Raw genomic sequence first — 20,167 nt, 5'->3', positions numbered from 1 at the left:
ATATGGCGAGCAGCGGCCGCCGTGGAGCATAATTTAAGTCGGTAATTTGACAAAAAACCACGAAGACAGACACTCGGCTAAAGTAGGACGAATTTTGGAAGCACTCTAGTTTCCATCAACAACAAGGCTTTCACCAAGCTGTGCATGTGCACTGCTCGGAAGGCAGCAACCAAGACAAGATTTGTAGTATTTTAAATACATTTTAATATCTAAATAAAATAAAAACGTGTCTGTAGGTTAAAAAAGAGTTTAAAATGTATAATGTTTACCATTGTTTTGAATTATGACGGCGAATAAATAATACTTTTTGTTCATTAACCGTCACTTTCTCCTTGCCTAATACCAATACACCCACTGAGCAGGATGCATTAGCGATGTAATTCACTGCTTTCAATTCAGAAATACAATTAACACGCCGCAGAATATAGCTACAATTTTATACTCGGCCCGCCAACGTAATTTTTGTTTTTCATTTGGCCCGCAGGGAAAATAATTGCCCACCCCTAATTTATTCGGTATTTAAGAAAGCAATCGCATTCAGCAAATTAAATTTGTAATGCTGTAGTAATAAGATTTTTGACCAGTCATCTCTACAAGAAAGATAAATAAATTTACTCCGACATTTTCCTCCATTTGACAATACTTCTTTGCAATTATTTCGAAAGGTGTGACGTTCTTGCAAAAGATTGAACTCAAATATTAATGCATGAAATTAAATAATTGCTAGTTCTCTCCAGCCAGGATCTCATATATCGCTGATATATTTTACGATCACTTCAGTAAGTGCACCCAAATTTCGTCTCTTGACTATAGTTGGAAATCAGTGAGCTATATACATAGGGTTGGTCTAAAACGGTTTTTTAAAACACTTTGTTAAAAACATGTTTTAAATAGTGTTTTAAACAAAGTCCTTTAAAAAATGTTTTTTTTTTAAATTGGTGAAATTATACCATAATTGGGTAAATACTTTCCAAAAAACATGTTGTATGAACCTACGGACAATTACCACCCGATTTAGCCGACGAATATCGATATGGGATGGTTGGAACCCTCAAATTAGTCGGTTCAACATTAATAGTACATTTATTTCGTCAAAGGATCTTTATTTACGCTATATTTTCAATTGTCAATGTCAATCCACTATGACGTCACAATTTAATATTCGTGACGGCATGGCTTAAAAGAAACAAAAAAAAACGTGTTTTAAATCAGGGCCATGTTTTAAACACGTTTGTTTTAAATGCAACCCTATATATACATGACCATGGTATAGTCAGATTCGAATAATATATTCATATATATTCCCGAAGCTTTTCGAGCTGACGTACAAATAAACTAACTTCACGATATTGTTGACTGACGCGTTTGAAAATGACGGCGCGCCAGCGCGTGACCATAGCCACTGGCTGTCGATTGATACTCAGTCGAGAATGAAATATCTTCATTTCGATATAGCGGTGATGTTGATATAGCGTATAATCGGACAACCTAGCTGCGGTACTTTACAGGAAGTCAGTATAGCTGTACTAAATATGTGGCATACAGGCTATGCTATCACATGGCTGCTCGATGACATTCCAGACATTGTATAGATCTATAGGACGCAAAATATTTACAGATTTAGCGAACAAAAGGTTATAGGCTATGTATATGTAGTCTGATTTCAACGGATACAGACAATTCTGCGCTCGACTAGCATCTACATTCTACAATATCAAAGATCTATCAATTGTATCACATATGATTCTGTAGCTTGCATTGTAGAAACGTGTCTTGGACAAGATGGCAGAAGGTATGTATACATGATTTTGATTACATACTTGCATTTTGCATAGAAATAACATACGTCAACGAGTATAAACAAACATGGTGATGGTGACTTGGGGTGTTTCCCAAGACCGGGACTCTAGTGTGATAATTTTATTCCGACTACAGTGATTGGACTACGTCTTACTTTTTATTTGGCTAAAGGCAATTTGACGGTAATTTTTGACCGGCTTGTCGAGCATTAAATTTGATAAAACGGGTATCAATCGAAAGCTGCCGCTGTAGCCTACTGATTACGAAAATATAAATTTTTATTCCGCTCATTACCCTGGAACCCCACTATAAGCCTCTAACCTTTCATTGTTATGGAGTTTGGCATTTTGACACAACAATGCTGTTTGGCTGAACGAGATAGCTGCTCAGGAGCAAATGAGCGGCTGCGCGGCGAGAGTGAGAGTGCTCCGCTGCCGCCGCGGCTCGCGGCAATGGGCTATGAGCTTGCTTGCGTTGTGTTTTGAAGTGCAGTCGTGTCACAGAGTAACGTTGGCGCTGGTGAATTGTTTACTCACCAATTAAAACACTCTCTCTTAAAACATATGAACCCTTTTATGACAGTGCCAGTTATGGCATAGGTTTACTGATAGCTGCATATCACGTCGGCGTAGTCCAAGGATTTATTCGAAATTCATTTTATTGCATATAGCTACAACAAAGGCCGTTATTGACGGAATGGTATCGAAGGACATCAGCCTTGCGGGAAAAACCGTCTTGATCACCGGCGCAAATACGGGCATCGGATATGAAACGGCCAAAGACCTTGCTGGCCGCGGTGCTAAAGTTTTGATGGCATGCAGAGATAGTGAAAAATGCACTAACGCGATTGATGAGGTAAGTTTTAGTCGCAAGCGTGACCGTGAAGTTAAATAGTCGAGCCGGTTCGAGTTTGAACACATGCGAGAATCGACAGTTGTATGGGTGACAAAATTTCAACAATGAAGTGACGCAACAAACTAATATGAACTCTCCAGGGTTGCAATGACTCGAGTCATTTTCTCGAAACACGGAAATGACTCGACTCGATTCAATCTGTGTACTGACTCGACTTTGACTCGAGTCATTGCCCATGACTCGAACCAAATCATATGACTCGAGACTCAGACGGCCAAGACCGACATTTCATTGTAATTTCGAAGAATAGTAAAGTAACCACCCACGCTATTGAGATCTCGTCTATTGGTACTGGTACTTGAAAATGCGAATAGAAACTGCTAAAGGAGAGGAAAATTAGCATATTATAAATGCGAACCATTCGCTATCACCAAACATACTTATCAAAAGTGGGTTTAACAAGACTTTAACTGGAAACTGGGCAGTCAAATGAACGACTGGGACTCGGACTCGGACTCGAGTTATAATACCATGACGTAGACTCGACCCTCTGCTCGCTAACTTGAACTCGGACTTGACACGGTGGTGAACTAAAAATGTCTCGACTTGACTCGCGTCAAACCATAAAAGTGAGATTGACTTGTGACTCGTAGCCTTGTGACTTGGTTACAACCCTGGAAGTCTCCATCCAGGATCCCAAAATTGAAAGAGCCGAGAGCGTTTTTTTGTTGCCACCTGTGACAAGTAGTCAAATTAGTCAGATTTTACTCTCAAGTAGAAGTAGAAGTAGAAGTAGAATTAATACATTGAATTTCTACTCAAGAACAAGTAGAGGTAGCAATTTCCAATACATGTTAAAACTACTTCAATTGGATGTGCAAAATAAGAAATCTCAAAAATACGCAAGTAAGTATAGTTTCAATATGTAGATTTCGTCAACGATTCTGATACAAAGTGGTCTAAAACATACTACTTGAGTAGGCTTAAGTAGTGAGGGTATAGGCAAAACCTATTTGAGTATTCCGAAACAGTATTGTAGAAGTACGTGATTACACTGACCAAGTGACCATTTTTGCCTCTTACTATATAGTGAAGTGATCTCCCATACCTATTTTCATCGTGCGCTAACAACGAGAAGAATGCATATTGGTCAGTAGTTGCGTCCATGTGGAGCGCAAGAGAAGCAGTCGGCAGTTTGCGAACGACATGGTGGTGCGACTATATATAGAATTACCAAATTTTGGAATCGGAAAATGAGGACAGTTTTTTAAAAATTTTCAGACTTACAATACTGGAGTAATATTTGAAAAAAATGGCAAAATTGCCACGAAATTTTGGTTGGTTGACAAGAAAAAGGCCAGCTTTCCAGCTCAACTGCCGAAATACAGTTTTTCTTTCACATTTTCTGTTCACTGTAAAAAATAAAGGTGGATTTTAGGGTGGAATCGGGGCGGAAATATTGTTTCCTCCTATGGTTGGAGGAGGGAGAATATAATACACCTTCAGAAAGGTGATATTCTTCTTTCCTCCCCTATTTGAGCGTGAATGATGACTTCGCCTATATACGCGTGAGGCAGTGTTGGGACGACTCGAGTCAGACTCGAGCCACCTTTTACGAATGACTTAACTTGACTCGAGTCACTTTGCTAAAATGACTTGACTTGACTCGGCGTATAGAAGAAATGTGGATTGACTCGTGACTCGGAGCAAAATTCACGAGTCAATTTCGAGTCATCAAGTATGGTCGGCGTCGATAAAAATCACTGTATCTTGCATGTGTTCGAATTGTTCGCGAAACGATGGTTTGAAACGCAGTGAGAGCGACCAATCACTCAATGATCGTGCGTTGCGATGCCGATCAAGATAGCGTAAGCCGATCAAGATAGCGTAATGGTTAAGCGTCCGGCTTCTTGATCGGTAGGTCGTGGGTTCGATTCCCGGCCGGGTCAGACCAAAGACCTGATTAGTAACACTGGTATCCATGGCTTCCCTGCTTGGCGCTCATGCATTACTGGGATAGCGTGGAGGGGTGGTGCATGACTTAGAAAGTCGTAAAGGCTATATCTGCACTTCCTTGTCCAGCGGCATATGCACATCATGCACTCATGGTATGCATATGCGCAGATCGTGTGTATGTATATCATGAGTCGGTGTATATGCCGCAAAAAAACATCAAGGACAAAAATAAACTACGTCCTTCCTTCCTTTTACTGAACCTCGATTGTTTTTTCACAAATAAATTTTCCGCAAATGAAGTGATCGAAGCTTACAGCTTACGTTGTCGTAAACTGTAGTAAAATAATCTATTAGCAAGATGTCTATTTCTGCTCTTTGTTCTTACTTTAACGAAACCTCTTTTTTTATTGAAATTTAATTCTAATATAGCTTAAATATTCCTCAACCATTGGCGCAGGCTCGAATTGCATCATATCAATTGGAAATTCGGTAATGTATTGCATCTTATCAATTCGTTTTTTTTTTATTATTTATTCTCTATTTTTGCTAGTGACTATAAACTGGGGCTATGCCTCGTATATGTGAGCGATACAGGGCCTTGTTGCGTGAATATCTTTCTCCATATTCGTTCATCGGTTCAGAATCAATGACCACTCAATCTATATTTCAGCCAGCTAGCAAAATGCAATGACGTAGCCTAATCTTGCCTCATACTTCGAAAAGGCAACTTGACTTGAATAACGACTTGACTGGTGACTTGACTCGACTGGAATCGAGTCAACTCCAAAAATCGGGTGACTTGACTTGACTCGAGTCACCTTCGAAAATCGATTGACTTGACTCAAGTCAAAATGTGCAATGACTCGAAGATAGTGACTTGACCCCAACACTGGCGTTAGGTGCATATTCGGGGTTGATGTCGCTAAATTGAAAGTATGTGCGCAAGGTGGCTGGTTAAACAAACACATGAAGGCCGAAGAGATAGTAATATGTGATTGTGTGACTGCACACACTGCGATACACAGAGGAAGCGAGATAATATTTATCGGCCAACCATGCAAATTAAGCACATAATCCTTGAATGAAATTTTAATCTCTCTCTCAGTATTAGGGGGAGCAGATATTTGTTCAATTTGAAAGTGTTGGAATCAACAATTACCCAATCGTCCGTTGAGCGGCCATTACCGTTACCGCATATAGTTTGAAGTTTGCTGTTGCCATTGTTACGGTGCGAGTTACATGGTCTGTGATTTTGACTGTTCCGTCATAATAATGCAGACGGTGAAAGATATCGTCAGACCGATACCTGCTTCTGATTCGCTGTTGAATTACTAAAAAGTTCGGGTGGTAAAAAATCGGCGCCGTCAACGCACAGAGAGGAGAATCGAGTTTTTGCGAGTCCGCTGAGTATACGAGAGGGAGACATCAGGTTTATGATTATGGATTGGCTTTGCCCTGTTGAGGGATGCGTTATAAAGGCTTTCTCGTGTCGAACATACTTGCTCAGCCATTTGCGAGGCTATCATCCAACCTGTCAGGTGTTCATCTGTAAAATTGGATCGTGCAATCACACTGCCACCACGTACCACAGCTACAGGATGCATTTAAATTGCCATCACATCACGGTACAGGCAAGCGGATCTGCTGAACTGATGGATGACAATAGTGATCTTGTGGTGAGCGAAAATCCTGGATATATTCAGCAGTCATGTGAAACTACTGCCTTCGCATCAACACCAAGCTCGGTCACTTTCAAGGATGCCTGCCTGAAGTTGAACTTATCCATGTTAGAGAAATTCACGCTTCCCAGGTCTGCTGCCCGACATATTATGCTGGAATTCATTAGGATAATGCAGGATTATAAAGACATTTCCCAAGTAGACTTGGGACAAGTAATTGATCAATCACAGAGTGAGTACTTTTTTACGAGGTCATTGCTTCGCATAGGCTTGATCGAGCCAATTGAAAAGTGGCCGTTGCAAAACTATAATTTGAAGTATCATTATATTCCGTTATTGCGTGTTCTTGAGAAATACATCTGTCACAAAGATGTAACAGAGAGCATGGACAGAAGCCTTTCTGAAAGCTATAATGGCTTGCTGAACAATTTCTGTGACGGAACTTTATTCATGGAACATCCTTTTTTCAAATCCGATCGCAACCTGTTGCGTATTCATCTATACGTTGATGATCTCGAATTGTGTAATCCTCTTGGAAGCTCTAGAATAGTCCATAAGTTAACTTGTTTCTATTTTGTTCTGGGCAACGTTGAGACTAAATATCTTTCAAACCTTAGAAATATTCATCCTGTCATCATTGTGAAAAGTTCAATTGTTAAGAAGGTAGGTTACGCAGCTGTACTTGAACCGTTATACCATGATTTGAAAACATTAGAATCCTCTGGTATCACTGTAACACTCCCCAATGGCCAAACTAAACAGTTACGAGGGGGCCTAGCCACTATCAGCGCCGATAATCTGGGTAGTCATGACATTGGAGGATTTCGAAGATGCTTCAATAATGGCCGAATCTGCAGATATTGCATGTGTGACTACAGCGAACTAAGACTCAAGTTTTCCGAGGATATGTTTTCAATGCGTAATATATCTGACCATGAATGCCATGTTCGAGATGTTGCTGGAGATTCTAGACTACAAAGTGCGTATGGTGTTCGAATGGGGAGCCCTTTAGCCGGTCTAGAGTCTTTTGATGTTATTAACGGATTAGTCCCAGACGCAATGCACGACATTTTACACGGAGTAATGCCAAATTTGCTTCAATACATAATTGACAATCTGATTCTTTCTATTATGACAAAATCCAAACTGATCGAGTTAGTACAAACCTTCCCTTTTGGCAAATACGAAATTCGTAACAAGCCGCGTTTTACAGGATCCGTCTCAACATTGACGGCTACACAATGCTGGTGTTTGTTCAACCATTTTGGCTTCATAGTAGGGACTGAGGTTCCAGAAAAAAATGAGATTTGGGAACTATATCTTGCATTTTCCCGTATTTCTGATATAATTTTTGCAAAACGTGTGTCGTCCGATATGGTCAATGAATTGAATGTTCTGGTGGTAGATTTTTACAGAACAATTCTGGAATGCGCACCTCATATTATAAAGCCAAAGTTTCATTTCTTGTTACACTATCCGTCCAGAATCCAGAAATATGGTCCGTTGTCGCAGGTGTTATGGTGCCTAAGGTACGAAAGCTATCATCAAATTGTCAAAAAAATCAGTCGAAGTTCCGGAAATTTCAAAAATATTTCATTTACAGTGGCAAATCGTTTGCAACGGAGGAAGTGTTATGAAATGTTATCTGAAAATTGCTTGACTGATAGCCCACCAAACATTGACATTGAAAAAATTTTACTTTCAACAATACCACCTTGTTATGCTCCCTTACTAGGGTTTGACAATTGGCCAGAGGAAACAGAAATTGGTAGAGCCAAAATATACGATGATGGTTGTGATAAGTTTCAATGCAATGGAATTTATTTGGTTGATGAAAATGATGACGGCCCAATTTTTTGTAAAGTTGAATTCATTATAATTATTGCTAAGCAATGGAAGATTTTGGGGCAATTACTCAAATCATCATTTCATCGTCATATGCATTCTTATTCTGTGTACAAGACCAGTGTGTTCCATGTCTTTTCTCCGAAGGATTTAACCTACACCAGACCATTTGATCTATATTCAATCGATGAGTCCAACTACATTAGACTTCATCACTGCGTGTGCTTTCCAGATGCCATCCATTCATGAACATTTTCTAATCAATCTGTCTCTTTAGGTAGCCATGAAGTTGCTAGTTAAACTATCTAATTATTCTCGGCTGATAACTGTCGACGATGATTCTGAGATAAGAGATAAAGTTTCAGAAATATACAAAGATGAGCTCCATAACTGTGACTTCAAAATCCAGTGCTTTGACAAAAGATTTGACCAGTATGTTGATCTGGAGTATGCGGATGTTGCAGAATATGACATCCTCAAAGTGGACATTGTAATACGTGAAATAATTGAAGGTAAGCACACACTGCATACACATCATGTAGCATTTACTTGAAAATTACCAAAAAACGATCTGATTTGTGTATTACTGAATACCAACTGATATTGGTTCAGACCAGCTAACACAACCACATTTCTCTGTGTTGCAGATCAATGTCTCCTTACTGATTTACGGCCCGATTCGTCAGTTTCCGTCCAATTGGATAGCACTGGCGGTGAGTCAACAATGATTGTTTGATCAAAGTTACAAATATTGTGTTCCACTGTGTGATACAGATCTGGACAACCGGATAATTCTATTGGTGTAATCTCACTAAATTTTTTATTTGTGAAATATTTCCATGCTCTAATTCTAATCTAATTTGAGAAACTTGTAGCTCTAATTCTAATCTAATTTTGCAAAAGATGTGTTGCTCCAAATCTAATCTAATTAGGAACAAACTGTATCTCTAATACTGCTGCAAAGCCAATTTTGGTTCCTTCAGTATCCCTGCTACCATAAGTACACATCTCTTTATCCAGGTAACAGTATTGTGAGGGACTACATCTTGCGTTCAGTACTTATAACCTTTTAGTTAACCCGCTACTTTTTACGGTGGTCATCGAATTCGTGGATTCTTGTAACGTATTGCTATGATTTTCTCAGCATTTTCATTTGTATTTGTCCTGAATTGATTATTCTTTACGATTAACCTTGCACGTGGTGCACCAGACCTTTATCGGTGATATGCGCCACTTCCCTTTTTACCATCTATAATAATAATAATAATCCAGGTAATTATTGCATTGCCGAGAAGATGAGCGATTCATTAGATATGCTGTCGGGGACCCCCCTCAATTCTACGCCAGGTATCCCTGACAGAAACGATATAAAGCATATACCTACGTTACATTCATTTTGATTTCTTAAGATGGGATGGAGCAATCAAATCTTGTTGGCTTCAGCAATGAAACTCCTAGCAGAATGATGGGCACTGATGATGGAAACGATAGATCTGGTCAGTATATTAGTCGCTTTGAACATTAATTATGAGATAACCAAATATAATACTATTTGATCCGTCTCATTTGCTGAGATTGTAGGCTACGCAAAACAAGCTCAGTCCATTGTTGGGAAAAAGTCTCTATTTTTAAGTGATAAGACATCTCGAGTCACTCATGTACTCGATTTTGCCCAGCCCTACTGCTACGGTGTATATCAGAGGTCGCGAACTCAAAACGGGTCGCGAGCCACTTTTCAAAATTTGCCGAGGCCGCGGGCCGCAAGACTTCCATATCGATATAAAACAGGCAACGCTGGTTAACGTTTTCACTACTTCGTTAAGATGGAATGGAGCACACATATGACAGCAATGAAGCTCCCAGCAAGACTCCGCTTATCGAGCCTGAAGATGAGGAGTATGAGCCTGAACTCAATTGGTCAGCTGCAACATATACATTTAATCTACCCAACAACGTGGAACGTCAGTTAGAAGGCTACCAAGGAATGAATGTGACTTCCATTCCTGCAACCCTTAAAAAGGATATTGTGCGTCTGCTATTTTTTGACCTGCGGAAATATGCACGGTAGTATGCAAACAATTTTACGGAGGGGAATAGCCTACTAAGAATATACCATTCCTTTATTCACTACAGTTATCCCACAAAACAACAATACAACACGGTGCTTCAAGCTATGATCAACAAGTACCCTGTCTTGAAGGACAGTATCTTTTTCCCAAATGGATCTGGTTATGTAAGTTGTTACTGTATGCATGGATGAGAATAGTGTGACTTTTGTCTCAATCTGATGCATTTCAGGGATCATGGAAAGAGCCGCTGAGAACAAAATTTAAAGAATGGCGTAGGTCTTCCAAGGCGCAAGAAGTGCTCCAAAAGAAAAAGAAATTTGGAAACAAAAAGAAACACGTCAGTGCTGACAACGAGACAACTACCACCAGGTGTAAAGTTCCCCGCATTCAATCCCCCATTCCCCCACCAAGTACCGCTGAAGACGACATAAGTGTGCTAGCTCATCAACGTGCCTTGAGAGAAGAATTTCGTAAAAAGTATCCTGATCCTGTTACCATGGTGGACAGGATGAACCGGACATTGAAAGACCGAAGAGACAAAATTATGGATGGTATGTCGACTCGAAACGTGATGGAAGTATATCCTCATTTTCAGAGTGCCCGCTGGGTAGGTAACGTCATCATATTCGCAATATTTTTTTTTTATTATCTCAACAACTGAAATTTTTCAGGTCCTTGAAGAAATGAAACTAATTTGTCACACCTCTGGGTGCATTGATGACCTTTGTAAAGTTGACCTAACCAAAAGAATATTAGAAAACAAGTGCAGCTCCGCTCAGTTGTTGACAAATGCAAAGCAAGTTCCAGTAGCCATTCAAAAGCTGATGAGTACGTTGTTCACTTTCTGCATTCCTATACTTACATCGTTGCAATTAGGCTGTTGGTTTTAACAAAACTAACGATCTCGTCAATTATGCAACCAAGTAATTAATTGTCATGCATGATTTGGTATAACTTAATTAGTCATGATCAATTGTACAGCAATCAACATCAGGACTTGGCATCAGTTTTTGTGGCATTTTTGATCTATGTCAGGGGCAGCTAGCCTGTAGCCTTGGAAGCCAATATGAATAAATGGACATAATAGACAATTTAATGCGGATATTTGACTTCAAGTTAGTGCATGCCGACTGTGCGGTGGAGTGCGGCTGTAAGCTGTTTTCATATCAGAAATTGGGCCTAAATAGAAAAAAAGTTGGTCAAGCCTGATCTATACGAATACCTCCTTAGCAAACAACAAACTTATGCTCTGTAAATTAGTTGTATTTTGTGTTACAGAATCTGAAGATCTAGACTGGATGGTGGGTCTACCTACCATTTTTGGCGAAAAATATTCAAACTTCTTCCTGGTTGATCAGGTACGAACATTCATCGATATTATCAAGTAGTTGTTTTATTTCAATTATACATAATTCATGATTGTCAGAACCATTCGACAGTCCTAGTCGCAACGTTTTTCCCCACTGTGAAAATCACCCAACTAGCATTTTAGAGCAACTATGTAATTATGGTTTAGACCAGGGGCGGGCAACTTCTCCAGTCGGCGGGCCGGATACCCCAATTTTATCCAGATATCAATTCATTAGGGTTTAGTAAGTGACGAGATAGCATGGTAGTTGAACTATGTGACCTATTATCTCGATATTGAATTCATGCTGCCCGCGGCTTCTACGAAATTTGAAAGTGACCCCCCGCCCGTTTTGAGTTGGCGACCCCTGGCATAAGCGGTGTCTTACAGAAGCCTAGAAGTATGTCTTGCTACAAGTCGACGGTTACGGAATCAAAAATAAGAATTATTGGCCTAGTGTAAATGACCGTTGTAGTCGACAAAGACCATGATTACCACAACTGACATTAGGTTTGAGTACATCGTAAATTACGTTAATGTAATAACTCTTCTCGCTTCGACGCACTTACGCGTAAGCTCCACCCTCGCTCGCTGTGCATACATGTTTATAATGACAAACAGTCACTAAAATTTGACCTATGTCAGCAAGTAGCGGGGAATCTTGGACGACTGGGGACTCGGGCCACACTATCATGTAAGACAGGGGCGGGCAACTTCTCCAGTCAGCGGGCCGGATATAGGAAAATTAAGTACTTGGCGGGCCGGAATGCTGAATTGATACATTATTCGCCCATTTATCCACATACCCAAGGAATAAATCGTATTTAATGAATGTATTTCAACGACAGCAATGTAACTTCAAAGCTATAGGAATAACATACAGTCACTAAAATTTGATGTATGTAATCAAGAACTGGGTATCTCGGAAGACTGGCGCCGCGGGCCACATTATCATGTAAGACGGAAAACTGTCCGCGGGCCGGATCCGTATCCGCGGGCCGTATGTTGCCCGCCCCTGAAGTAGACAGTTACGGAATCGAAATATGAAATATCGGCGCAGTGTGAATGGCCATTGTAGTTGAGTACATGGTAAATGCCGATAATGGATGTCTTCTCGCTTCGACGAACTCGCTCGCTGCGCATATACATTAGGGCTGTTCAAAAATAACTTTTTGCTTTGGATTCCAGCCATTCACTGATTAAATTGTCAGGTTACCCTATGAAACGCTGCACACCAAATTTGGTTCGATTCTATCAAGTATAGGACTCCGCAGATCCAATTAAAATTTTTAATTTATTATGGAAAATTTAAAAAAAAAATTCTCAATTTTCCTGCCAATCCCGTGAAATTGTTGAGCTGTCTTCAAAGACGTTGCAAAACAAATTTGAGTCAATTCCGACCAGTAGAAGCGGAGGTATGTAAGTTTTTCGTTGATAAATCGCGGATTATCCACCAATCAAGGATAATCCGAGAAATTTCAACGAAAAACTCCAATAACTCCGCTTCTACTGGTCGGAATTGACTCAGATTTGTTTTGCAACTTCTTTGAAGACAGCTCAACAATTTCATGGGGTTGGCAGGAAAATTTGGAAATTTTCTTTTTTGAATTTCCCATAATAAATTAAAAATTTTAATTGGATCTGCGGAGGCCTTTACTGGTTGGAATCGAGTGAAATTTGGTGAGCAAGGTTTTCTACTGCAACCTGACGATTTAAGAGGTGACCGGCTTGAATCGGGAAAAAAAAGTTATTTTTGAACAGCCCTAATATACATGTATATAATAACATACAGTCACTAAAATTTGATGTATGTAATCAAGAACTGGGGTATCTCGGAAGACTGGGGCCGCGGGCCACATTATCATGTAAGACCGTAAATTGTCCGCGGGCCTGACAAAATCCCTTCGCGGGCCGTATGTTGCCCGCCCCTGATGTAAGACGTAAAACTGTCCGCGGGCCGAACAAAATCCCTTTACGGGCCAGATTCGGCCCGCGGGAAGTATGTTGCCCGGCCTTTGTTTAGACACATTATATTCCATAAGGTATATAGCCCATTGCTAATAAATTGTTTTTAGTCTAGCAACCATTCATAACTAATGACGTTGCTGGGAATTCAGCAGCAGAGCAGTCATATTTTCTATCGCTGCAACTGATGAAATTAGATGAGAGCAATTGATCATTTACTCCTGCTCAAACGACCTGCTGTTGACGATCCCATTCAACCTTTTCATTGCGGTCGCATTGAAGCAGTGGCATACATATTATGGCGTTCCGCAAAGCAATTTCAGGATGTCCGCACACTCGATTGACACCTGCCTGTCAAGTCCATATAATGTTCATATGCCCGAGCCAAAGATGGTGAAAGTAGTTAACAAGGCTATACTGAAGTAGAAGTAGAAAGACAGAATTTTGCTCAAGTGCAAATATTGTTTTAAAGCAGCTACAAGTAGAAGTAGTTTGACTGTATTTTGATACTACTCAAGTGAGTAAGTATTTTTAGTAGTTATAATACGCTGCCAATATGTATGTTTGACCTGTTTCACAATACGAAACCTTTCTTTAGATGCCCAAATCAGCTTACCCTACTATTTGCTTTACTGTGGAAAAGAAGGAGTGGGCGATCTGTTTTGATGGTGAAAAAGTGGGGAGTATCAACAACTTCCATGAAGCATTTGCAGTGATGCTATCGGTCCACTGGATATTTGACATTCAGTTTTCGAAAAACATCAAAAATTCTCTGACTTTCATGTCAGTTCTGGCTCATTTGCCCGTGAAAGAGATCAGTTATTCTGTTCGAACCAAACTCGGAAAAATCCGTGATTAATTGGAAAATTGAAAAAGTTTGGAATAAAAGTGATGTTGTGATCTATGTCCACGTGAATTATGAAGATTTATTGTGGATATATGTTGTGCGCATCGAAGTCGTTTGACGAAGATATCCGGATAGGATGAGGTGATGTCTATATAGGATGAAGTGGTGGTTTACGGATAGGATAGGGGAGGAAAATATTCCACCTAAAATAGGTGTGGGAAGCCCACCACCCTCTTAGGGTGGGAACAAATACCTCCTCCTATGGGTGATTTTTGAAACACCTCTGTAAGGTGGCCACAGTTTTTACAGTGTTGGTTGACTAACAAAGGGTCGTCGCTTACGTTCGAACCATGAATTCCCTGTTTAGCGTCATTTAAGCCCATTTCAGTCGAATCTATCCATCACCGTAGCTCTAAAGGCTGTAAAGGAGGACGAATTGCCAAAAAAAGAGAACATTTAGCCGTCATCAGAGGACATTTTCAAAAACCTGAAAAAGGAGGACCCTACTATATATGTAGATTGAGTGAATTTTAACGGTTTTTGAAGATTCGGAAAGAAGTGCCAAATGCAGATTTGAGGCCTCTCGATCTCGATTTGGCGTCTCTAGAATCCGTGCGTGCCTGCGCAATGGTAGTGAACGAGACTGAGGAACGACTTGATATCCTAATAAACAACGCAGGTTAGCTTACTGAAATTCCTTCCTTCACTCGTTACAAAACTTAACATACATGCTATTAAAAGACAGGACTGCTAAATCCGCTGTTTATTTGAGCTCACTATATTCCAGGTATCATGGCATGTCCGAAGTGGCAGACCAAGGATGGATTCGAGATGCAGTTCGGTGTTAATCACATCGGTCACTTTCTTCTAACAAATCTTCTATTAGAATTGATCAAGGTATGCGCGTCAGAATCTGACACCCGTGACATTCTGAATAACTGAAAATGATGAAATACCGCATTTGCAGAAAAGCGCTCCGAGTAGGATAGTGATAGTCTCGTCCAGTGGTCACTATCGCGGTCAAATGAAATGGGATGACCTCATGTCTGAGAAAGACTACGTGCCATTCAAGGTGTACTCGCAGAGTAAGCTGGCCAATGTGCTTTTTGCGAGGAAGTTGAGCACTATGTTGAAAGGTAAATATTTTCTACCGTGGGACACATGCAAATATTGTTTGATGTCTAAAGATTCAGAGCACGCAATAAGTCCGTCATTTGAATCATGTAATAATAATAGTAATAAATCTTATAGTCGTCAGATTAATCATATATTTTCGTTCGCTCGAGACACACACAATTTTTATACAGGTACAATGCGATACACAATTCAGACATAATGCGATAATGAACAGATATATTAGGATGATGTTGAAACGACCAGTAACTATATTGTCGTAACTATATTGGTCTTAATGAATGCCTTTCTCTAATATTTTATGATTTACGCCACTGTTTTACACAAAATTTCAAAAATGATATTTTTTGTCAATCTGGTGTTATTTAATAGTTGGCAAATCCAGTGTTTTGTCAGAGACCTCAAGCGGCAACACTGCGTGTGCCTATGGTTGATATCGTCACTTCATCTTCTCCGTGGCCGGAGTTGAAGTTATACTCAAAACGTTCTAAATTAAAATAGATCGGCCGAGCATAACTAGATCGAAAAATCACACTTGCTTGCACGCCTGGTGTCAGCCTACATGGCCTTGATCACGCTGTCAAATTTTCGCAGACGCATGTATGCTACCACTTTCAGACACCCAGGGGCGGCCAGTAACGAAGTACTTCTACTCTTTCAGAGTACTCAAGCAGGCTATGATTACTTGTACTGCTTTCTCAAGTGGTTATGTGTCCATGCAACATTACTGACTTTTTACACTTTGGATTTTGAAAATTGGAAAGTAGTATTAGATAATTTTGCATCACTTTTATGAGTGAAATTATCGTATGTTCGTGAGAAAAAGGTAGCCGTTGTATGACAGTCGCTGAATATATTTTCGAGAATTGCCTTAATTTGTAGTGTCATCAATTATTTTACGTTATAGTTTCGAAGATTCCTCTTACAGCATTGGATATATAGCCAGGTCCGATTCACTGCTAAAAGCATGCAACACTTGATAAAACCTACTTTATTATTAGTAAATCTGTGACACTTATTACCTGTTAAGGTCTTGTGCACCACGGATAATACAAAGCAAAAAAATTCAGAAACCTATACCAGGGGTGGGCAATTATTTTTCCCCGCGGGCCAAATCAAAAGCAGAGAATACGTTGACGGGTCGAGTCAAAAATCTTAACTATATTCTGCGGAGTTTTAATTTTATTTCTAAATTGAAAGCAGTGAATTACATTGCGACCTGTTCGTCACAAACCAATCACCCCTGCCTCCAGTAACCAAATATTTAGTGCTCTAGTCTCTCTCTATTTTTGACATGTCCGCCCGTTAATCATTTATGAGTGATGATGGCCGGTAATCATGAGCAGTGAGCACTAATTGACTCGTTTAACGAATTAGGGATTTGGAAAAGTTCACGTCACAATTGGAAGCACAGCGCGTGGAGATGTAAACATGGCAACAAGGAAAATTTGAACTAAACTATATGGAAGAACTGAAACAATGACTTGAATTGTAACACTTTGTTACATTGGCTTTATTTTGATTGTGGATAACTCATACGACCGACGTAATCACATCACATAAGTAAACAGGCTTCATAGTGAACGAACGTCGGGTTCAGTTTATACAGCCTATATTATAGTCCATGGATTAACATTCATAAGTAGGTTTTATGTTCGGAATTTTTTCGCGGACATCTCATAGTCGCGTCGCAGGTCGCACATTGCTCAGGTCGGACCTATACTTGCTGAAACTGTATACTTGGCTACTTCCGTGTGAAATAGCTCCGGCAGGTCGCGGGAATCGCTTCTTCGAATATAGTAATTGAGTAGAAATCGATGTCGGTACTTTTGCTTGAGTAGCAACGCTAACTTTTTCAACCATCTACGCAGACACCGGCGTTACATGCAACAGCTTACACCCAGGTCTGGTTAGGACAGATCTGGGAAGGCACTTTTTCAACAAAGATGGCGTATGGAATACTGTGAAATACTATATCACCTTGCCTTTCGTCAAAGCAATATTTACAACTCCGTTGAAGGGCGCGCAAACCAGTATCTACTGCGCCGTCGCCCCGGAACTCGAGAAGGAAACGGGGAATTATTACACGTAAGCCTTGCTATGAAACTATGCGTTACTTCAACGCGACGCTGCTATTACGCATTGAGCATGTAATGGGATAATTTTGACAGGAATTGCCAGAAAAAGGAAGAAGCACCCGCCGCCCGCAGTGATGAAGACGCTGATAAACTTTGGGAAAAGACAGAAGAGTTTATTGGCGCTCTGAATAAAACAGCGCTATAATAGGCCCGCCGCTTATCTGTTGTAATTTCATATTATCTATCATAATATTAAATCTTTCAAAGAAATTTAATGTGATGTATTGCAAGATTGTAACTCAAGTAGACCTACATCGAAGCTTATAGCCTACCAGAGATGAGCATGGATTAGGATTAGGTTTTGAAAAAACAGGATTTGTGAAATTTTGTCGGATTTGGATTGGATTTGGATTAGACATTTTTTTCAGAACGGATTAGGATTTGGATTGGATTTACCTATTTTCTTGGAGATTGAAATGTCGTGTGGCGAATGGCGACAAACTTTATTCAGATCAGTTAATAATGTACTTGTGGTTACTAAGTTATCTTGAATCAAGTGAATCGTTGGTTGTGATGGAAAATGTTCGAATCCCTCCATTGCATAAATTAGTATTTTTTCTTGGAATCGGATTAGGATTGGACATGGACTTGATTATGAAAAAGTTGTGGATTAGGATTTGGATTGGATTAGGACATAGAAATTTCAAATCCGCTCATCTCTGTAGCCTACAGATATTGCATCGCTCAATTACATGTATAGAAGTTGCCATATCCAAATCTATTCATTTGTAAATTTAAAGGAAAGGAAAGGAAACGCGAGTAATTAAGTCGACTCGAAGCATCGTAAACTGCATCGCATTCGAATCACTCAGATATAGTCGTTCTGTCCGCCCTTACTGAGATAGATATATTACTCCGTCTACTGTATTTTGCTTTGAATACTCACGCGATTGCTTCTTCATTCTGTCCGTTTTACGAGTTGTCGTTTTTCATCCGTCGGCTTACGCATTCTTGGTTTCTTATTACGAAATTAGTTTTAATGCGGTAGGCCTATATTGAAAGCCTTGTTGTCGCTGTTGGTTAATCCGCCAGCATCGGCAAGAGAGACTGCGGTTTGAGCAGGGATATCTAGAGTTATGGAATTCTAGGTATCCCTGGTTTGAGTCTTGAGTGTGACACATTTCGATTTCTCGGAGGTTTGTCAATCAATCGATCAATCAATCAATTTATTGAAATGATGTTCTTAAGGGGTGTTGGTGACGATCTTGCTTCTGGGCAGTCTTCTGTTGATTTTTGTATATTCTGAAAAATCTGCCTTTGAATATCAACTGACTATTGTGCCCCAGCAAAATTGTCCTAATGTGCCTCACCCGCCGCTTCTTCAGAGCAAAACCCCCCAAACTATAAAATCGCAATCCTGCTCCTAAAAGAGCATAGCCTACTTTACTCTGATTGCTGCATACCAAGTTCGAGCACAACAAACGATATATACCCATCTAAAACACGTAGCGATGTAAATTTACTCAGGCTAGCACAATTGAAAAACTCGTCATTTTCTTACAAAGATAGCGACCCTGGCGAAATCAAGCCGCACCAGGATTTGGCCTATTCTGTTGATATGACACTACTAAATCATCAAACCGATGTAGCCTCGGTTTTTAAAAATATTCGCGGAGTACAATTACGCCCCACATCCTCCTAAATAGTAATGTACGATTTACGAGTTACGTCAATTTTAATAAAACCTCAACAACAAGCAGCATATCTTCGTTCGCCAGAAAAAAAATATAAAGACCGTTCGTACGGTCTGCACTCTGCAGGCACTTTAACTAGTGATTCATTGCCAACCTTTTTTTATGTAGTGGACCTGTCGGCCTATATTTAAGCAAAAATTTCTCGCTGATAAGTAGCAGTCGCTTAATAAGGTGATTTTTTCCGCACAACCACCCGTTGTCTAAAAAATATGACGGGCTCCGCGGCTTTACTCCGGCTCCTCAACCGGATCGTGGCCACCTCTGGACAGGGATGCCGAAAGTATTTCGAATCCGCATCGCATCGCACCTTGGTAACGTACTGCTGGCCACGTCGGGTGAACTGTTTGATCAGAGGGCTTAAACACGCGGCCCGCCAGATCATTTTGTGAGAACCGCGACAACATTTTAGATTTTCATTAATTTTACAATATTTAAGTGCCACATCTATCTTTTTAAGTTTTAAAGTGAAAATTCGCTCTTGAATTGATCCGAAAGCCTGAAACTATTCATCAAACTTCACTATCCGCGCCCATGCAGTAGATGAGTAGAAGATTGACTATTTCGCCACAATCCTGACCCTTAGACGATAGTCGTTAACAGCACTATGCTTAGACGATTCGTGACTGAAATATGTGAGTTAGACTTGTACGCGACCTTTATTAGAATTATTCGGACTCGCGCAGACTCGACGGCCAAATGAAAATGACCCGAGTGGGCTCGGAGTCATGGGAATAGTAATAAATCGGAAGGTTGCAGCTAGGTATTTCGCTTACTAAGCAAGAAGTTATGGCAACTATTGGCAATGTATTAGTTACATCTTGGGTCGCTAAACCATGT

General features: G+C 40.1%; 2 protein-coding genes across 3 annotated transcripts; both read left to right on the top strand.

Moving 5' to 3' along the window:
- The first annotated feature begins 1,529 nt into the window (after positions 1–1,529).
- On the top strand, positions 1,530–17,851 carry LOC145443268 (retinol dehydrogenase 13-like). The gene is made up of 7 exons (XM_080321261.1): positions 1,530–1,792; positions 2,471–2,655; positions 14,911–15,043; positions 15,152–15,261; positions 15,332–15,500; positions 17,370–17,586; positions 17,670–17,851. Exons 1-7 carry the CDS (start codon positions 1,783–1,785, stop codon positions 17,779–17,781), a joined length of 936 nt encoding a protein of 311 aa, XP_080177387.1. The 5' UTR covers positions 1,530–1,782; the 3' UTR covers positions 17,782–17,851.
- On the top strand, positions 4,089–14,421 carry LOC145443264 (sterile alpha motif domain-containing protein 3-like). 2 transcript variants are annotated; one of them, XM_080321257.1, is made up of 10 exons: positions 4,089–8,647; positions 8,783–8,848; positions 9,408–9,482; positions 9,545–9,631; positions 9,959–10,199; positions 10,269–10,368; positions 10,434–10,811; positions 10,876–11,032; positions 11,483–11,562; positions 14,116–14,421. In XM_080321257.1, exons 1-10 carry the CDS (start codon positions 8,419–8,421, stop codon positions 14,374–14,376), a joined length of 1,674 nt encoding a protein of 557 aa, XP_080177383.1. In that variant the 5' UTR covers positions 4,089–8,418; the 3' UTR covers positions 14,377–14,421. The 2 variants fall into 2 exon arrangements, with proteins under 2 accessions (XP_080177383.1, XP_080177384.1); XM_080321258.1 differs by lacking the exon at positions 9,408–9,482 and having other exon boundaries at positions 4,091–8,647.
- Positions 17,852–20,167: the final 2,316 nt, after the last annotated feature.

Source organism: Botryllus schlosseri, chromosome 7 (assembly GCF_051294905.1).
Source record: "Botryllus schlosseri isolate E-star chromosome 7, Bs_hap1, whole genome shotgun sequence".
In the NCBI taxonomy this organism is placed as follows: Eukaryota; Metazoa; Chordata; class Ascidiacea; order Stolidobranchia; family Styelidae; genus Botryllus; species Botryllus schlosseri.
This window is presented reverse-complemented; position numbering and strand designations above follow the sequence as displayed.